Source organism: Budorcas taxicolor, chromosome 25 (assembly GCF_023091745.1).
Source record: "Budorcas taxicolor isolate Tak-1 chromosome 25, Takin1.1, whole genome shotgun sequence".
Taxonomy (NCBI): Eukaryota; Metazoa; Chordata; class Mammalia; order Artiodactyla; family Bovidae; genus Budorcas; species Budorcas taxicolor.
In genome coordinates this window covers 26,589,717-26,611,146 of record NC_068934.1, presented here as the reverse complement: position 1 = coordinate 26,611,146, position 21,430 = coordinate 26,589,717, and the positions used below count along the sequence as shown (strand labels likewise).

The 21,430-nt window shown below is 38.3% G+C and overlaps 1 protein-coding gene and 1 pseudogene across 1 annotated transcript in view; both read right to left on the bottom strand.

Moving 5' to 3' along the window:
* Positions 1 to 18,254, bottom strand: part of TSG101 (tumor susceptibility 101) — a 42,940-nt gene extending 24,686 nt beyond the window's left edge. Inside the window, exons 1-5 of the mRNA XM_052662097.1 lie at positions 18,120 to 18,254; positions 12,979 to 13,063; positions 10,724 to 10,789; positions 7,124 to 7,287; positions 198 to 324 (exon numbers count right to left, since the gene is read on the bottom strand). Coding sequence (XP_052518057.1) covers positions 198 to 324; positions 7,124 to 7,287; positions 10,724 to 10,789; positions 12,979 to 13,063; positions 18,120 to 18,161 — 484 coding nt within the window. The 5' untranslated portion in view covers positions 18,162 to 18,254. The remainder of the gene's footprint in view (positions 1 to 197; positions 325 to 7,123; positions 7,288 to 10,723; positions 10,790 to 12,978; positions 13,064 to 18,119) is intronic.
* Positions 18,255 to 19,181: 927 nt separating this feature from the next.
* LOC128069110 (NADH dehydrogenase [ubiquinone] flavoprotein 2, mitochondrial-like) lies at positions 19,182 to 20,020 on the bottom strand (annotated as a pseudogene).
* Between the last annotated feature and the right edge of the window lie 1,410 nt (positions 20,021 to 21,430).

Sequence of the window (21,430 nt, the reverse complement as noted above, 5' to 3'; positions counted from 1 at the left end):
CACAAACGAAAGCCCAAATGCCAGTCTTTGTTGGGAATCTGTACATGCAGATGTGGGGCTTCAGAACACCTCCAAAAAATCCACTAACTTGATAAGCTAAAAAAGCAAAGGGAAGTCATTACAAAAAGCTCTTTTACAAGGTTTTCTGTTTTCTTTTGTTTATGTGAGTTTAAAAATCAAATCTCAATTCTACTTACTATTTGGTGGCCCTGTTGCCTGGTATGGAGGATAGGATGCTGAAACAGTAGGACGAGAGAAGACAGGAGGCTCATCTCCAAACACCACAATCATGACCTGAATAAGCCCCAACAAGTCTGACTGTGGCTAAAAATGGAAAACAAATTTAACGCAGTTTACAGATTTAATTTTTGGTAAACAGGAAATGTCTGGCTAGTTATCTGTTTTCAACTTAGCTCCACAATTTTCTTTGTAGGACTCCAAACGTGAAAATTACATTTAACTAACAGAGAGCTATGTGATTTCTTACTATTTATGTGTAGCAAGGCTGCTGTTTCATTTATAGAAAACCAGCACTAGCAAAAGCACTATACTGCAAAATTCAGACAGTATTGTTCTTCATGTGACACCATACAGCTAACCAAAATTTATTTTATTTCCAAAGGACAAATTAAGGATTCTGGTACAAATTTAGGAACAGAAATAAGCACTAGTCACAAATATTATTTAAGGCCTTTGAAAACACATGTTCAACTAATTTTTATTAAAGATAGTATTGGAATTTCTTAAATTATAGGTAGACTCCATTTTTAAAATTACTAGATTGTTCTACAAAAGATACAAATTGTTAAAGGATCTTTCCTTCTAATACCATAGTCCAGTATTCTTGCCTGGAGAATCCCATGGACGGAGGAGCCTGGTGGGCTACAGTCCACGGGGTCGCAAAGAGTCGGACACGAGTGAGCGACTTCATTTTCACCATGCTAGGCAAAGTTGTTCAAACTGGCTTATCTGATGATCCCGTTTCCACCCCTTACTATATTTTGTGTGTAGCTCATCTCATATACTTTATTCATGAGTTCATCAAGTTCTGAAGGATTACTCAACGATCTTGATCAGCTAACCATCTTCATAACTTTCCCTTCTCCTAACAGAAGAATTTACTAGCTGTTTTCAACTTTCCTAAGCATCAATTTTGTTTACTTCTGTCCCAAATATGGTCAATGACAACAGATAACATTTCAGAAAGCTTCTTATGCACTTACTGGTTCTCACTATTCCATTATCTTTCTTATGTATGTTTGTGAACTTACACACTGAGGCCGGGAGCAAGCATGTAAAGTATCTGTGTAGCACTGAAGAGAGTGGGCTAGAGATCATGGCTGGTGTGTGTGTGGGGTTGCTATTGAGAACCACAAAATTTAATCTCTTACTTTTAGTCCAAGAAAACTCCCAAGTAACTCATAAAATGATTTTAAAATTATGCAACTTAAAAACTGAGATATAGCATAAAATTTACCATCTAAAGGTATACAGTTCAGTGGGTTTTTCCCCCCATCATCACTATCTAATTCAGAACACTGCCATCATCCTTAAAAGAAATCTGTACCTATTAGTGATCCCTTCCAATTTCCCCCTCCCTCCAGCCCCTGGTAACCACTAATCTATTTTGTCAATGGATTGCCTACTCTGAATATTTCATGTAAATGGAATATGTGTCTGATTTTGTTAATGTAGCACATTAATTTCAAAGGCTCACTCATGTTGTAGTATGAGTAACGACTTCGTTTATACAGTCTCATAACCCTCATTTTGTCAAGACAAGTTTTATTTTAATTCTTTATCATACCATTCCTTTCATGTTAGTTTTTGAAGGAAGGAAAAGGAATTGTTTTACATCTACTTCCAGGCCTATTATAAAGCAACTGAAAATTAATATTTCAGAATGACAAATGACTAATTCAAAATAATAAGGATACTAAAAAAATGGCAAGAATATTAGTTTATTTTAGCTCAAATGCCTAAAGGTCAACTGAAACATATCTTTATAAAATTGCTTGCCTATTGAAAACCTGCAAAGAACAAAACTGCTTCCTTCCCTATCCGTGTTTGTTTGCTTTTCCAGAAAGCAATAAAAAGGTTAATTTTACATTCCAAGCAGTATATATGTTCAGAATTAAGATTAATAAGCAATTGGTAAGAGCAAGATAAATGACAGCAGCCCTCATTCATCCTCTGCATCATGCTGCTGCTGCTGCTGCTAAGTCGCTTCAGTCGAGTCCGACTCTGTGCGACCCAACAGACAGCAGCCCACCAGGCTCCCCCATCCCTGGGATTCTCCAGGCAAGAACACTGGAGTGGGTTGCCATTTCCTTCTCCAATGCATGAAAGTGAAAAATGAAAATGAAGTCGCTCAGTCGTGTCCGACCCCCAGCGACCCCATGGACTGTAGCCCACCAGGCTCCTCCGCCCATGGGATTTTCCAGGCCAGAGTATTAGAGTGGGGTGCCATCGCCTTCTCCCCTGCATCAGGCTGGTTTACTGCAATAGCCTTCTGTGTGGCTTCTAGTTTTACTTATTTGCTATGATTGAGAGGACTGTCTATAGAAGTTCATGCTCCTCGCCCCTAATATAGAGTTGTTGCTGAGAATCAGTTGTTTATGCAGTAACTGCATTTTCTAGTCTCTCTTGCAACTAGATTTTACTAACAGACCATAAGCAGAAGAGATTTAACTTCTAAGCCAAGGTGCATAAGGAAGGCAGTCCTTCACTAGTCCCTCTTTGCTTGTCTTCCTTGATGCAGAGGACTCTGAAGCCCTGGCAGATGGTGGCACAATAAACTGGAAAGAGCCTGGTGCCTGAAGCTCTAGTGAAGGAAAGCTGCCTGCAAGCAAGGAAGACTCCTAGTGGACTATTATGTGGGCAAAAAATTTCTAGTGTTAAAGTCTCTAGAATGTTTTAGAGCAGCTAGTGATTTTTCAGTCAGAAAGCTAACTAATGTATTCATCTAGTACACTTCAGATATTATACCTGATAATCACTGTATTTAATACCCTACTCTTGTTCAAACATTTAAAATGACTCCCAACTGCTTTTTAAAGGACAAAATCTGTAGCTAAAAATCAGGATCTTCCATGATATAACCTTGAATACCATGCCAAAGTTAGCTATCATTATGTCTTGTTAGATCTGCAGAATATATCATACATAGATAAATGTATAAAACAAATCTAACTTTAAAGAGGAACCATAAAGGAAATATTTTTGTAGCCATCATCCAAGTTAAGAAGCAGAAGATTGCCAGTAACTTGTAAGTTCTGGACTGTATTCCCATCTATCTATAGTTACCCACTTCTCTGACTTAGTGGATGATCATTCCTTTCTTTAAACATTCTACATCTTATAAACAATTCTCTAAACAGTATGTTTAATTTTTCTAATTTCTGAAGTTCATATGAATTAAATCAAACTGTGTATTCTATTCAGACTTATTTCAGCAATGTTTGTAAGATACATTCTTGTTCAAGAATATAATTATAAATTCATTTTGATCACTGTATGGTATTCTACTGAGTGAATATACAACTTCTTTATTCATGCTTCTACACTGCTAACAGTCACGTGGATTATTTATGTTGTCATGAACATTCTTGCTATGTTTCCTAAAGTATATATGTGCAAGGTTTACTCGTGTGCAGTGGTTTTCAACTGGGGGTGCTATTTTAGCCTCCTAATGAATACTAGAAACGTCTAGAGACATTTATAGTTGTCACAACTGTGTCATGATACTGGCATCTTGTGGATAACGGGCATGGATTCTATATCCTGTAATAAACAGGACAGCTTTTCTACAGTAAAGAATTATCCAACCCCCAGCCCACAATGCCAACAGCACTGAGGCTGAGAAACGCTGCTCTAGTGTAAAAGTAGAACCAAGGCGTGGAACTGCTGGGACACAGGGCACGGGCGCTTACAGGTAAGGCCAAACTGATCTCGAGCAGCCATGTAAACCTCCATCAGCGTGCCTAAGGCTTCTCTTTGTTCCACATCCTAACTCTTGGTATGGTCAACTGGGAGTGAAAATTTAATGGACATGTAATGGTATCTCATGATTTAAAATTATTATAGATTTCCCTCTCTACTAGCAGGATTAAAATCTTTCCATATATTTATTGGCCATTAGGATTTTTTGTGAAATACTTATCCAATAGTTTCATCTATTTTTCTATTGGGCTTCCTTCTTTTTATGATTCCCAAAAGTTATTTTTATGTTCTGGATATTATACTGTAGGTGATGAGTATACTCTTTCAGTTTATGGTTAGTCTTTTCACACTTTTTAATTTGTGTTTAATGAACAGAAGTTCTTAATTTGCATAAACTCAAGGTAAAATTTAGTCTTTTCTTTTATAGTAAAAGTTTTGCATCTTCTTTAAAAAAAAACCCCACCTATTATGAGATCATGAAGGCAGTCTCCTATATTAAGTTTTACTTTTCTGCTTCTCACAATCTACCTGAAATTAATTTTTGTGTACAATACAAATAGGAATCTGTCCCAACTCCACTACTGAAGTTCTTAATCTTATTCCCACTGGTCTTCTATACCATCACTGTTATACATTAGGTGTTTATACTTAGGCATAACGTTCTTTTTTTTTTTTTTTACTGTGCTTAGCTTTACTGTGTTTTCCAGATATTGCAATTTTTACAAATTGAAGGTTTGTGGCAACCCTGTGTTGTCAGATAATAGTTAACATTTTTTTTTTAACAATAAAATATTTTTTAAAAACTTTCTTGAAGTATACTTGATTTACATTGTTCTGTTAAGTTCTGCTGTACAGCAATGTGATTCAATTATACATATTCTTTTTCATATTCCATTACGGTTTGTTATAGTATACAATAATTTTTTTTTTAAATTAAGGTATAAACATTGTTTTTTTAGACCTAACACTACTGCACATTTAACAAACTACAGTACAGGGTAAACGTAACTTTTATATGCATTGGGAACTATGCAATTCATGTGACTCATTTTATTACAATATTTGCCTTATTGCTATGGTCTGGAATCAAGTCTACAGTGTCCCCAATATATGCCTGCACAGTGAATCTTTTTTCTCGGTTATTTATTATGCTCCATCTATCCATTTGAATACTTCTCTGACAATTCCAAGCCATCTTAATTACTATTTTTTTATAAAACATTTTGATACCTATAGGGCAAGTCCTTTCCATCTCATTCTTCTTGGCTATTCTCAATCTTTTGAATTTCCATATAAATTTTAGATTCAGCTTATCAAGTTCACAAAATTAAGAAACAAATACACAAAGAAACAAAAGCTTCTCTTAGGAAACAGTTCAGTTTGTAAATATACTACAAACTGAAGAGTCTATATAATACTGAGTCTTCCAATCCATGAATAAGGTTTTCTTTCTTTTGACTTAAGTCTTCTTTAGTGTCTTTCAATAAAACTGAAAATTTTCTCTGTAATAGATGTGTACATCTTTTGTAAGGTTTGTTTCTAGGTCTCTAGCATTAAAAATATAAAGTATTCATATGCCAGTTCATTCTCTATTCCACCGAGTCCAATCTGCTACTGACCCATCTATTGAGTTTTTAAATTTCTATTATTCTATTTTTCAGTTCTAAGATTTCTATTTGGTTCATTTTTTTAATATCTAATATAGTTCTCCACCCTGAACACATCAGTCATAATCATTTTCAAGTCTCTGTCTGATAACTGGGTTACCTGAGGGCAGTGCCTGTTTCTAGTGTCTTTTCCCCCCACTCTATGTCCTATCTCTTGATGTACTTGGTAATTTTAAATTGTATGCTTGACACTGTTCATGAATAATTACACAGGTTCTATATACTATCTTCCTCCAGCCAAAGTTCACTCTATCTTATCCTTGGCAGATAAATAATATAATCAGGGGCTGGGCTGATTCAAGGCTGGAGTTTTACAGAGCTCATTCTGAGTTCTCACTCACAGGGTGTGTTCCTCCAGCATGCCAACTTAAGAATCTAGGGTATTTACTTCTACCTATCCCTTATGGCTCAGACGGTAAAGTGTCTGCCTACAATGCCAGAGACCCGGGTTTGATCCCTGGGTCGGGAAGTTCCCCTGGAGAAGGAAATGGCAACCCACTCCAGTATCTTGCCTGGAAAATCCCATGGATGGAGGAGCCTGGTAGGCTACAGTCCATGGAGTCATAAAGAGTCGGACACAACTGAGCGACTTCACTCATCCTTCTTGATAAGGTTTCAAGCTCCTACTGCTTCCACAACCTAAGACTGCTGAGAACTTGGCTGTGTTTTTCAGAGGCTCTCTGCTTAGCTTTTTTAACATCGTGTCTTTGAAATTTAGGAATTCAGCATATGTCTTGAGTGGGAAATGCAGATTATATCTGGCTCACTTCTTTGTAGCTTCCTTTTCTCCTAAATTCTTGGCTCCTAAAATACTGGGTGCCTAACAGACAGACCAACAACTGTTGTCTTTTGAGCTCTAGGAGACTGTCAGAAACTTTGCAGTCTTCTTTGCCTCTAGCTAAAGCCTTCTGCCCAGATTCTTAGCCTCTCACCTTGTACCAAGAATCAGTAAATACTCCTAGGGAAAACTGGCAGAAAGTTGATTCATCTTTTTGCAGTTTCCTTCTTCATAGGATCTTGGCCCTTCAAGTCCTAATTGTCTCACAGTTCTGTAAAGCGTTTCACAGATGTTGGTTCTACTTTGTTTGGCTTTTCTAGCAATATTTTGGATAGAAATTGTCAGAGCTAAACCATCAAAAGTTTCTTCCTATTACTTCTTGACTGGAACACTTTGAGTAATGAGATTTGAGCAGTTTCACAAATACATGCCAAAGAATACTACTTTTTAAAATGTATTCCCCATATGTGAATTCTATCTACTCTTAAAGGTTCAACTCAAGCAAACAAAATAGTGACTACACGTATTCTGTAAAGTACCAAGCTCTATAAAAATACAAGACATGTTTCTTTCAAAGAGCCTTTTTCAATTACCCAGCTCAGTGATCTTTACCCAGTGATTAGTGATCTTACATGAATTTATCCTCCTTTAATCCTACTTGAGTGTTAACATAAAGTAAATGCTAGTAAACAAAATATATAATACAACAAATTCACAGAACACCATTAATACTTACGTGCTTCCACTCATGTAGATAAGGAAGATATATCTTCCCATTAGCATCCACATGCTTTCCTGTTTTAATAGTCATTGAGCTAGTAGGCTTAACGAAACAAATAGGGGGATTATACGGATATGTGTCCAGCAGCCACAGGCAGATTGGAATATTGTATGTATTACCTGACAGAGAAACAGAAACTTCAGTTACTCTAATGGTTTAGTAGGTAAGCAAGAAAGAGCTACAACTAAGCAACACTTAAAAAAAAAATCACAACAAATATTTTATGCTTCAAAGTCTGTTTAAGATCAGTTTCTCAAATTTTCAGTTTGTAAAATACAAGAGCAGGATTAAGGAGTTAACTGATCACTACTCTACCAGTGTGAGCTTACTGCTGTAAATATTATTCACAAATTATCTTTTGGTTCAAGCCATTATTATTTGACTTCAGTTACTAAAATTTCCTGGGAAGACCGGAGACAATGGCATTCTATCAGAAAGGGATATACACTGGACTCGAAACTCCCGTGCCAAAAGTCGGACTGTGTAAGACCTAACCCAAATGTCAAACAGATGCTGACTACTGGTCACAGCCTGACCATTGAATGGCTCTTCAGAGGTAGTTTCAGAATCAATGATGTCATCTCCTTCTCTTTGCTTTATGAAATAGAATCTCTCTCAGTTGAGAAATCTGCCTACATATAGTCAAAATGAACTGTGTTTCAAAGGATCCAATAGAGTTAATATACTGAACATAAATCAAAGACTTTTCCTACTAAGCTCAAAGCCCAATGTCCCAAGCAATCACCTGAATCACCTAACAATTTAGATATATGTCCCCTTCTTAGAAAGAGTGTTACTTCATAAAAGTATATATATATATACATTTCACTTGAAAAAAAATCAGTGATGGGACTTTGGATTTATTTTTTTATTCAAAAATACTTCTACAATGAACCGCCCCCCACCTCCCAAAGGATACATCTTAATACATAAAACATAACTTTATTTCCACCACCTAGAATTCTTTGCTTTGTGAAAACGATGCTTTCTCCAGAATTAGGCTTAAGAACTGTGCCATATAAAAAAATGGTGAGGGAACAGAGGTTTAGTTTAGATAAAATGCACATAAAAAAGGGAACCTTTGTGCACTGTTGGTGGGAATATAAACTGGTGCAGCCACTGTGGAAAACAGTATGGAGATTCCTTAAAAATGAAAAACAGAAAAAAATACGATTTGGCAATTCTACTTCTGAGTATTTATCTGAAGAAAATTAAAATACTAATTTGGAAAGCTGCAACATTAGTTACAATAGCCAAGATATGGAAGCACCCTAAGTACCTACTAATAGATGAATGGATAAAGATGTGGTATACAGATACACAATGAAGTAATACTGAGCCATAAAAGAGAATGAAATCTTGCCACTTGTGACAACATGGATGGACCCAGAGGGTATTATGTTAACTGAAATAAGTCAAACAGAGAAAGACAAATAAAGTATGACTTCACTTACAAGTGGAATTGAAAAAACAAAACAAATGAACAAACAACACTAAACAGAAACAGATTCATAGATCCAAAGAACAAACAGGCAGTTGCCAGCGGGGAGAAAGGAGATCAAGAGGTACAAACGTCCAGCTGCAGAATAAATGAATCATGGGTATGAAATGTATAGCGAGGGGAAAGTCAATAATTATGTGATGATTTGTATGGTGACAGATGGTAACTAGACTTATCATGATGATCACTTTGAAATGCACAGAAATATCAAATCACTGTGTTGTGTAACAAAAACTAATGCAGTGTTATCGGTGAATTATCCTTCATACATGCACAAATAAGCAAATATAGAAAAAGAGATCAGATTTGTGGTTACCAGAGGTGAGGGCTGGGGGGAAGGGTGAATTATAGGAAGGTATCAAAAGGTACAAACTTCCAGATTATAAGATAAGTACTAGGAACGTAATGTACCACATGATAAATACCATGAACACTGCTTTATGTTATATATGAAAGTTAAGAGAGTACACATCACAAGAGAAAAATATTTTTTTTCTGTTTCTCTAATTGTATCTGTAAGAGATGATGGATGTTTACTAAACTTAATGTGGTAATCATTTCTTGACGTATGAAATAAAATCATTTCACTGTATACCTTAAACTTATCAATGCAATTATCAATTATATCTCAATAAAATTGGAAGAAAAAATAATGCTTTTAATTATGTCAACCAGAGTTTTCTGCCTCCTACTTTCACTCATACCTATTTCCTCACCAGAGCTTACTTCCTGGGGTAAAGGCAAAGTCAGCTATCCTGCATTTTACTCATACTTGCCCTATGAAATGCTGATGCTCAAGTGTTTTTTCCTTCTGAATGGCTGACTCATCCCTTAATATTAGGTTTGAACATCATTTCTTGGATGACCTTCCTATATGTTCCTGTTCTCCTCTATAATCTCACAGCACATATTTTATTATTCTGTAGCAGTTATAGAATAGTATAAATATCTATCTATTCCCCATTTCCTCTATTTGTATATTTCTTCCAGAGACAGTACATCTTTTATCCACCTTTGTATCCCTAGCCCTTAACCCCTACAACATAGCAGGTACTATATAAGATCAGTGGGTAGGTTACAGAGACACCAGACTTATCTAGTCACAAGAAACAATTAACCAACAAAAACAGAACAGCTGCTTATGAAGCTGAATGCTCCATTATTGCTTTAAGTATTTTAGCAAAGGGTGGCTGACTGGCTAAGAGATATAATTATCCTTCATCAGCATTACAACCATAGATAATAGCTAATTTTGGTACCTCTTTATTATATACCAGTCTCTGAGCTAAGTCCTTTACAATATATATTATTATAAATTAATTATTCTTTGAGTTAGGACCATTATACAAATGCCACAGATGACCACTACCACAAAGCTTGGAGAAGGCAATGGCACCCCACTCCAGTACTTTTGCCGGGAGAATCCCATGGATAGAGGAGCCTGGGAGGCTACCATTCATGGGGTCACAAAGAACTGGACACGACCAAGCGACTTCACTCACTTTGTACTTTATCACTGGAGAAGGAAATGGCAACCCACTCTAGTATTCTTGCCTGGAGAATCCCATGGACAGAGAAGCCTGGCAGGCCATGGTCCATGGGGTCGCAGAGTCGAATATGACTGAAGTGACTAAGCATGCATTACAAAGCAAGAACTAAAACCCTACTCTGCCCTGACTGTAAAGCCTCTATCTTAGTCACTACATTACACAGCTTCCCACTGTCAGGTAAGTTTGAACAGGATGGGAGGCTGAACTAGGAGGCACCCAAGATCCCTTTCTAGTTCTAAGATTCTCTGAAACAAAAATCTCCAGGGCCCCTAGGCACATACTTGTTGATAAATCTTTGTAAGGAAGGTGGTGGCGAAGGAAGCTTTGTAAGGAAGCTGAAAATATTAGGTGCTGCTGCCAAATGAACTTCAACTAGAAGTTAAAGTTTCTATATCATCATGAAAGCCATGAGAAAGCAAGCTTAATTTACTTACAATTCTTTGGCAACTAAGTATGAATTAAAATGCATCTATGCTAGAAACATAAATCACAGAAGACATTTACCTCTATAAGGCACAGGAATTGTTCCAGTAAGGTTCATTAGTTCCCTGGAACTGCCATCATTAAAAACTGAAAGGTAAGAATATTGAGTTAATCAATAAGCATTTTGACAGATACTCTTACATAAGTTATTCTTTCCGAAACATGGCTACAATGCATTATTACTCTTGAAAGGGACAAACCTGCTAATGTTCAAACATTTTGTCCAATAACAAATTATCCTTTGTTGATTCACTTAATGGGATCAACTTCTGAATGAGTAAAGATACTATGAATTACTTGGGAAAATATATGTGAATGCTATAGTATCAACAAATAAGAGCTCTGGGTCTTCAACCAAGATGATTATAAGATTACTTAAAAATCACTATTAATTTTTGCCCTGGGGGCTCAGATGATAAAGAATCCACCTGCAATACAGGAGACCTGGGTTCGATCTGGGTCAGGAAGTTAACTGGAAAAGAGAATGGCTACCCATTTCAGTATTCTTGCCTGGAGACTTCCATGGACAGAGGAGACCGGTGGACTACAGTCCATGGGGTTGCAGAGTGGGACACGACTGAGCGACTAATGTTTTCACTTCCACAAATATTAACCTAATAGCATTAAATTTTAGATTTCTCAGATGTTCACTCCCACTCACTGTCATTTTCAATCCCAATGTAGTATCCCACAGTAATAAAAAGGAAAAAGGATTTTCACAAATATGGACATCTTTTAATACAAGCATTTCTCACATCACACAAGTTTTCCTATCTATAATTGATTGAATAACTAGGGTACATAATCTGTATTCCATGGACAGCTATTATTTGCAACAATTTGGAATTAACCCTGTACTATATGGGAAAGGGCTATAATGTACAGTACAAGAACACAGAACTATACTGTTGACCTCAGTTCTTTTATCTACTATTGACACTTATACCCTGTGAGGTAATTTACTCTGATCTTGTGTTTTAAAAAGACTACTCCATTAAACTCTAGGATGATATTTACTCTAAAAGCATGTTGATGATAATGGTTTAGACTTGGTCCAGTCACACAAAGCTATATAAGATTTGTTCAATGAGGCTGCAGTCTTTGTCAATTTTGATCATTTATTCTTTCAGTATTCATTAAAAACTACACACTTACCATAACTTTCTAGCCTTAGTCACTTTATTCCCCAAGAGAAGCTATGTTAAAAGTAACTCTAACTTTGGCAAGATGAGTTTTTTGCAGCTCTAAGTACACAGTGCAGCAGGTGGACAGGAGGGAGAGCTGGGCCCTCGTGTGGGAGAGGACTTCTGGTTCACGACTGTTCAGGAAATTCAGGACCGATTCCCCCTCTGCTGCCTCCCACCTCTCCACCAGGCTCCTGTTTACAAAGCCCTTGGGGTGAGTGGAGTTTAGAGCGAGTCTCAGCTACAAATTTCAGCTCCTTGCACTCACTGCCAGGGGTCTCACTACAGGCACAAGGCAGCACGGTTTCCCTCGGCCCTGGCACACTGTCTACACGGAGACGGGGTCGGAGAGATTACGTTAGGATTGGTGGGGCCAAAAGGACTATTAAAAACACCTCTAAATATTGTCATTTCTTACTTAAGTCACAACTTCATTTCATCTCAATAGAGTGGACACAAACCATCACCTACACACTCTACAGAAAAGGACAACAGTTTTTAAGTGTTTTCTTCATCTATAAAATGAAAAGAATAGTTTAGAATATAATTTCACCAAATGTGTTCCTAAGAATACAAAGAGATGCTCTAGAGAGAAAAAAACGGTTCACTAATTAACTCTAGAATATACTGAACAATGTATTATCTTCTCTCCCATCTTGGTGAGACAAAATACATAAACATATTAAAGGTTCTGAGAAATCTTGCTCCAAAGAAATCCATTTAATTTTGTTTAACCTGTAAGTATTCAAACTTATCCACAGAATCCCCTCCGTCTCCCCACCCCCCAAAACAACATTCTTCACAACTATGGATACTATATCTGGAAATGATGGACTATACTATCTATAACATCACTTCTAGGTCTAAATTTGCACCACTTTTGTTCGAGTAGTATTTTAAAACTTAAAATAACTAAACAAATATAAGATGTTATTATTACATCTTGTAATTTCCTCTCCCCCCAACACATTTTTAGGTAAAGGCTCAGTCCTACAATGAAAAAAAACAATAGACTTAAAAGGAAAATGGAAAACCTACGATTATTAACAAAAACAGTAAACTCCAACTTGATATTTTTATACATAAACTCACCATATGAATCCAATACAGGTTTGAGATCTTTGTATAAACTAATAACGTTAACAGTTTCACGTACAGTTAGGTCTCTGTATTTGTACTGAAAAAGAAAGTAAAAAATGTATTTAGTTTAAAACAAATACACAAATTATACTGCTAGTTCAATTTTTTTAAAACTATTTTCTTAATAGCACTTTTCTTTAAAGTATAATGGTTCTGACTAACCAATAACAATTAAATAAAGACTGAAAGAACCTCAGTAGCTTTCTCTGTCACCTCTTCAAAACTTTACCTTCATTTTAGCTTTTTCCAACTTAAAATATGCTCTCCACCAAATCAAATCTCATTCTCAAAGACCTAGCTCACATCTCTGTCCCTATCAATCAATTCTGTTCCAGACTTCCCTTTAGCCCATACCAATCTCACCCCGCAATGTATCACGTGCTGTATTGTATTCTCATACCCCTGCCTTGTGCCACTCAAGTCCAGGAAACCTAGGAACCTTGCTTACAGCTCTGAGCAGACTAGGAAACCAGGAAATGGGAATCTCCATGTGTTCACAACACCCTGAAGCTCCAGTTGACAAGCTCCACTCACGCACACAAAGCTTTCAATCAGCTTTTAGTGCTTGTCTCTTAAAAAGAACAGTCAGCTATTCCAAAAAGAAAGTCTCCAAGAAGCATGTCACAGACCTAAACAAACAGAAAAGAAGGAACTAAAAATAAAAATGGGTGTTCCCTGATAGCTCAGTTGGTAAAGTATCCGCCCGCAATGCAGGACACCCCGGTTTGATTCCTGGGTCGAGAAGATCCACTGGAGAAGGGACAGGCTACCCACTCCAGTATTCTTGGCCTTCCCTTGTGGCTTTGCTGGTAAAGAATCTCCCTGCAATGCGGGAGACCTGGGTTCTTTCCCTGGGTTGGGAACATCCCCTGGAGAAGGGAAAGGCTACCCACTCCAGTATCCTGGCCTGGAGAATTCCATGGAATGTATAGTCCATGGGGTCACAAAAAGTCGGACAGGACTGAGCGACTTTCACTTTTAAGAATAAAAATAATGCAAGGAACAGAAGAAAACTTCAAAAACAATCAGCATTAAAAATTTCAAAGAAAGAAGAAATGATATTGTAGTGATAAGAACTCTCAGAAAAGGACGGACTCTTGGACATTTAAACAAAAATAAAAGAAGAAACAAGACATTCTTTTTCCTCTCCTGTGTTTGCCCCTTCTCAGTGTTTTGGCTGGTTCTTTCTCTTCTCCTAACCTTTGATCGATTGAGTCCCAAGGCTCAGTCCTTGATCTTCTTCGTCTAAACTTACTCAGGTGTGGACCTCCATGCATTGCTTAAAATACCATTTATACACTGATAACTTCCAAATTTAAAAATTCCACTTTCCTGAACTCCAGACATGTATATCCAATTTGATATCTCCACTTAGATATCTAACGAAAGTCAAATGATGTAACATGATCAAATTGAACCCTTTGTCTTCCCCCCAATTCTATACCTCTTGCTGCTGCTGCTAAGTCGCTTCAGTCATGTCCAACTCTGCGACCCCATAGACGGCAGCCCACCAGGCTCCCCCGTCCCTGAGATTCTCCAGGCAAGAACACTGGAGTGGGTTGCTATTTCCTTCTCCAATGCATGAAAGTGAAAAGTGAAAGTGAAGTCACTCAGTCGTGTCTGATTCTCAGCAACCCCATGGACTGCAGCCCACCAGGCTCTTCCGTCCATGGGATTTTCCAGGCAAGAGTACTGGAGTGGGGTGCCATAGGCTTCTCCCTCTACCTCTCTTACATTCTTCCATATCCATATCCTTCTAGATGCTCAGCACAAAAACTTCGATATTATCCTGGATGCCTTGGTTTCCTACACATCCACAGTGAGTCTGTCAGAAAATCTTGTTAGTTCTACCTTCAAAATCTCCAGCATCTGATCACTTCTCACTACCTTCAGAGCCACACTTAGGTTATTATTATACAACAGCCTTTTCAGAGGTGGCTATCCCTCTACTCTACTGAACCCGCTACGGTCTAGCCTCAGTACAGCAGCTTGAGCTATACTGTTAATACAGCCCCACCACACGGCAAGGAGATGCCAAAATACTGACAGTGGCCTGCAAGCCCCTCCAAAATCTACCACTCCTTTATTTAGCAGCACTGTTTCCCTTTTCTCACTCCAGTCCAGCCCCTTTATGCCCCTTTGCTGTTTCTCTATCATGCATGACAAGAGGGCCCTTGAGCTTGTTTTTCCTTCTTCCTGGAACGTTCTTACTCCAGACTGTTCCAGTTTGCTTTCTCACCGCTTTCAGGGTCTCTGATCAAACAGACCTCAGTAAGGCCTTCCTTTACTATTCTATAAAACTGCAACCTATCCTATCCTCACATTTGAGAAGTCTATCACCCTTTCTTGCTTTACTTTTCTCCAAAGCACTTAACACCCTTCAACACGCTACTTAATGAACTTACTGAGTTGTTTATTCCTTCTATGCAAATTTAAATTCCACAGGTACAGAGTTTTCTATCTGTTCACTACTGTATCCCTAGAATCTAATAAAACAGTGTGAAGTGCATTACAATGTAATGCTAATGTATCAGCTCTCTCCTAACTAGTTGGCAGTGACTCCACCCTGGAAAATCCCATGGACGGAGACGCCTGATAGGCTGCTGTTCATGGGGTCACAAAAAGTCTGACAGGACTGGGCGACTTCACTTTCACTTTTCACTTTCACGCACTGGAGAAGGAAATGGCAATCCACTCCAGTGTTCTTGCCTGGAGAATCCCAGGGACAGTGGAGCCTGGTGGGCTGCCGTCTATGGAGTCGAAGAGTCGGACACAACTGAACTGACTTAGCAGCAGCAGCCGCCAATAGGAATGCTGTTACATACAGCATGAAAGAATACAGATAGCTGTCTGTATGAAAAATCTAAATAATTTGTGTAAAGCAAGATGGACCAACAACAGATATACCTCTCTTAATTACAAAGATGATGACAGAAAAGGATGTTCAGCTAAAAGCTATATTTAAGTTGGAAGCTAAAAGTTGCTCTAAGGAAAAAAATAACTGTAGTAACATATAAAAAGATAATATAATGTTGTATGTCAATTATACTTCAAAAAACATATGTCAAAGCAGGTAGCCCAAAGTAATATGATGGGTGATGGAAGTCCCACAATCAGATAAGAGTAAAGGACCATCACCCTAGCAATGTGTCCCAGGTCCTGGCTACCAGTTCTTTCATTGGGCCACATCTACCTGAAAGGATAACAACTGAAGCTAATCCTCCACCAGAAGGAAAAAACTCCACAAATAGCTTCTATTATCCTACTTACTATTGCTACATATCTATCTATTAACAAGCTGGATAGAAAAGATGCCAGTAATCAGAAGTGACATCACCACTTGTAAGAGACTCAATTTTTCAGGTATTGGGTCAAGAACCAGATGAAAGACAAATGTTCTCTCCCACCTCTGCTCTATGTCCTTTTTTATTAAAAAAATATTTATTTTTAATTGAAGGATAATTGCTTTACAGTATTGTGCTGGTTTCCACCGAACTATGTCCTTCTCTGCTCTTAGGATATAAAGAGGATGGAGGGAGGAGATGGCAGGTGTAGGTATAAAATATCTTTTAAAGATGTCCTGCCTCTGTCTTCGAGGGCAGGTTCCTCAACAGAAAGTTTAGGAAACTTGATTATGGATTCTATAATTCCAAACCAATATTTGAATATTCTTGTCCTTATATATAGGTACTTTCATACACATACATGAAGGAATAAAACTTTAAGGACAATGTAATCAATTAAAAGATTTTTTTAAATGCTATGGAACAGACACCCTTCAGTTACATAGTATATAAAATAATGTACTTTGAAAAATTAAATGCTACAACATAGATTCAGGCCACAGTTTTCTAAGGCTCCCTAAAACTTCTTCTGCAATTAAAGATAAGTTTACTCTATCAAAAGAAAATCAACTATATTTTAATTAGAAAAAAAGAAAGAAAATCAGAAGCCTCGAAGATATGATTAGAAAAATCAAAGAGTAGCTTTATTTCAAAAATCATTAATTTCTCCTTAGAGATTATTTGCTCTTCAATCAAAGACTATAGGGATGATTTTACTGGGCAAAAAAGTATATTTTTCTAAGAAATAAGTTTACATATAATAATGTGTTTTAATAATACGGAAAACTGTTTTAAAATACTTCACTTTCTACCATTCTTATTTTGACAAAAGTATCTAAAGGTAAACCTGTTTAACTGGAGAATATTCAACTCTCAACCATTTCACATACATCTTATTCCCATTAATTAGCTTTGATAAATTGAAAAAAAAACACAAAACAAACAAACCAAAAAGCACCCAATTCACTCCGGTATCAGGTGCCATATTTTAAGTAGTTGTTAAAATAATTCACGGCTTTAAATACAACTGAAAAATACAACTTTTTTAAAAAAGGAGAAAAACCAGAAAACAAACCCACACCGGTCTTGAACTGTTTAGATTAAAAATTTCAAAGTAAATCAACTGGCTTTATAAGCAGCATACAATTAAAAGGGAGTCACTCTGAGCAAATCAAAGACCCTGGAATGGTAATGGAATTCTATTTCACCCGAGGTAATGAGCTTCTCAGGACGTTTCTATTCATAATTGAGCCAATTCAACCAACAGTTACGATTTCCCGCGGGGTGGGCTATTGAGCTGCGTGAAGAATACAAACTGAAAAGGACACCACCTCAGGAAGCCGGGAGGGAAGAGCGAATAAAGAATGAAGAGCCCTGCACTGGGACAAGAGGGGAGGGGGTGCCCAAGACCGAGTTTTAAGTACAACCCCCTCCTTGTGTTGATGAAAACTATGCTGCCCCACAGACCGCTCCAAACTCTCTCTCCCCGAAAAGAGGAGGGCAGGCGGCAGGTGGCAGGCGGCCTCGGCTCCGCTCCATTGTTGACCGTCGCCGCCCCCCGCCGGCTCCGGCCCAGGGACTCCGGCCCCGGGCGACAGGCATCCTGGCGCGGGCGGCGGCAGAGGCGGCCGGGGGAAGCTCGGGGCTTCGGGCCCGCCTGGGGGGCTCGTTGGGCTGGTCGGGCAGGCCCTGGCGGCGCGGGGGGGAGTGGTGGGTGTGCGCCGAGAGGAGGGCGCGCCGCAGCCTCACCTTGGACACCATTTTCTTGAGCTGGCTCTCCGACCCCGCCATGGCGGCCGCCTCGCGACTCCGGTCCCTGCAGGCAGAGGGTCAGCCGCTCCGGGGCCGCCCCAGGCCGCCCCACACAACCGCACACGGACGAGCCAGCCCCCCACCCCCCCTGCCTCTAGCAACAGGAAATCGGCCTCCACGCCAGCACTTCCGCTTCCCTTACGTCACTTCCGAGGTCGGCGGTGGGTAGGGGTTGACGCCCTAGGTCAGCTCCAGGGAAACCCGTTCCGAGGGTGGAATTGCTGAGCCGGGATAATAAGATCGGCAGCTCTTTCACAGTTGCCCTCACACTAAAAGAGCAGGTGCAGGGAGGGTAAGAAGTAGGAGTACCTTTCCAGTGAGCTTTAATGACTGATGCGTCAAGTGGGAAGACTGGACTGGAGTCAGAAAACTGTTCTGCCACTGACTTACCCTTCTGATAATTGCAGGCAAGTGCAAGGCTTGCTCGAGGCTTTTTTCCAACTCAGAGGAAAGGCTTGGATTAGGCGATGCCCAGGGTGTCTCTGGTTGTCAGGTTGTTTTTCATTAAGCTTCATATTACATTCACAAGGGCAAAGTGCAGAGCTCTCATTTCACAGGAAGCCAGGCAGTAATTTCTTTACAAGAGACCATTCACTTAGGTCAAAACTCCACTGTGCCCGACATGAATGATAATACAGGCTAACTTCTTCCTTGGACTTGGTGTGTGTACTAGCCTGTCCACTATAAAAATCCAAGTCTTTGAAATCAGGCTCAGCTTCAGATCCTCATGGTTTTGTACAGTGCAAGAGTAGGTACTCTTTTTTTTGGTTGTTGTTTGAAATCTGACAATTTTTATTTCACAGCACCCTAGTATTGAAAAAGTGAACAAGCAGTTGAAAATGGTGCTCTGAAGTTCTGACATGATACTTAACAGCTGTAAGTTGCTAGGTTACAAGCAAGGTGTACACAGATGGAAATGAACACGTAATATAAAAAGTTTAGGTAGATAAGAGATTCATATTTTATTTCTCCACTGACATATTTACAGTTTAATATAAATTAAAGGCCTGCTTGCACACCAAACCCAGGTCCTTTTGGTGGTTCAGTCAAAGAGGTAAGACCTCCAGCTGGCTCACAGAAGTGTCCACTCCTTGGCCCAGTTTTGGGATTTTGCCAGCCTTGAGTTCATCAATAATTTCTTCAATATGCTTAGGTGTCAGATCCTCATAGTAGTTGCCATTTATTTGAACCATTGGTACATTTACACAGGCCCCCTAAACACTCCACTTCTATAAGAGGGAAAAGTTTGTCAGGTGTAGTCTCCAACCTTTATTCCAAGTCTTCTTCTGAATGGCCTCCAGTCAGAGTTTCGGAGCATGCAAGGCCTAGCAGTGCAGACTTGAATGTGTTACAACTGGCTTTCGATTATACGTTGTATAAAAAGTTGATACCTCATACACTCTCACTGGAGGTACTTGTAAAGTTTCTTCAGCATTGTTCATAGCAGAGATGGGCAGCCATACATCCTGTCTCTGGGCTAAATCCAGAACTGGAAGCACAGCTGCTGCCTTATGCCCTTCTGGGTAGTTTTTCACAACGGCCTCTATCCTCTGGTGTGAAATCAAATGGAGTTTCTGGGTTATTCTCAGGAGTATCTCTGTGCACAAATAAGCCTCCTCCAGCTCCATTCTGAACAGCCGTCTTATGCAAATTTCTTATATGTCCTCCCCAGTGGGCGCCGCAGAGAGGAATATGGCTGGCCAAACTGCAGGCCTTCGGGCCTCACCAGGCACGGTCCCGAGCAGTTGGTACACATGGCGTGCGCACCCAAGAATAGGTACTCTTAACTGAATTTCTACTACCCATAAAAGCTCCTCATGATCATTTATATTAGTCATTATACATAAGTGTATATATATATACATATATATATATACATATATAAAAGTCATTATACATTAGTCAAACACCTCACTACCGGTTTTGTAAGTACAATGCCATTCAAGGCACTTGGGTTTGAGGGGGTGTGAAGTATGATTATTTGGATAATTTTAGCATAGTGGTACTGAGGAACAGGCTGTAGTAGTAATTCTCTTCTAAATTGGCATCTAAATGAAGGTCACATAAAGAAGGCCTAAGTGAAGATATGTGGAAGCATCATTACATATTGTTGCCAACACATACACATAAAATATTCTATTCTAATAGGTATCTTTCTTTGGACACTATATACTAGTTAAGCATACAGCTTCAGTCAAACCAAACTATAGGACAGTCTGTCCTTCCCTGTACCTCTTCTTTGTCACTTAAAAATATATGGTTTTCAAGCTATTCTTAAAGACACAGCTTATTAGCCAGAAGCACCTTCAATTAGAGCAACTCTGCTTTTATCAATTGGAAGAATGTAGGTTATATATTTTTCAAAAGGTTTTGTTAAAAATAATTTTTAAAATTTTGAAAATAACAAAATACATTCTCTTCATTTTGCAGTTAAGCCACTTAAAATGAAGTAACTAAATATCCTGAGGACTTATGAATCATATGAAAGAATCTTTCTCTTCAATCCGAATAAATTTCCTTCCACTCAATAAATTAGGAATCTCCTGGTAATTTTCAAGTCAAAATTTATTTTATTCATTATTCTTGATATTTAAGAATAATTATTTGATACAATGTAAGTTGGAAAATATTTATCTCTGTTATAATATCAAAGAAGCATTTTAATCCAAGCCCCATTAAAAACCATAACAAGTAGAGGGAATGCATGATTTTGGAAAGATGAAAAAAAAAATGAAGGCTAATAGAAACCATCATGAATGTCAAATTATCACCAATTCACACTGAGATGGTGGTGGTACTACTTCTTAACTTATATGTGATTTATAATACTCAACACTCAAGAAAATATGTGATAGAATTATTTCTATATTGTGGGTTTCCGTAGGGCAAGGACTATAACTATTCATCCTTTTTTTTTTTTTGCTTTATTCCCTCCCCCATCCCATCCCCCCAATTTTTTGTTATTCACCTTTGACTACTCATTCTAACAGTTCTTGAAATAACAGTACAGTCAGTAAATATTATACTGACATGTTCTTTTTATAATGCAGTTAATTCTTAGCAATTCCTCTATTTATACAGTATCTTGTAATTAGGTTATTGTTCAAGAGCATAATAAGGTATCTGATATTAGAAAAGGCTAGGATAAAAACACAAGCAATGGTGCTTTTAGTTTTACTTTCCTAGTTCATACAGAAGGACAGTGAGGATACACTGTTACAGTTAACACCAAAATAACCTATTCATGT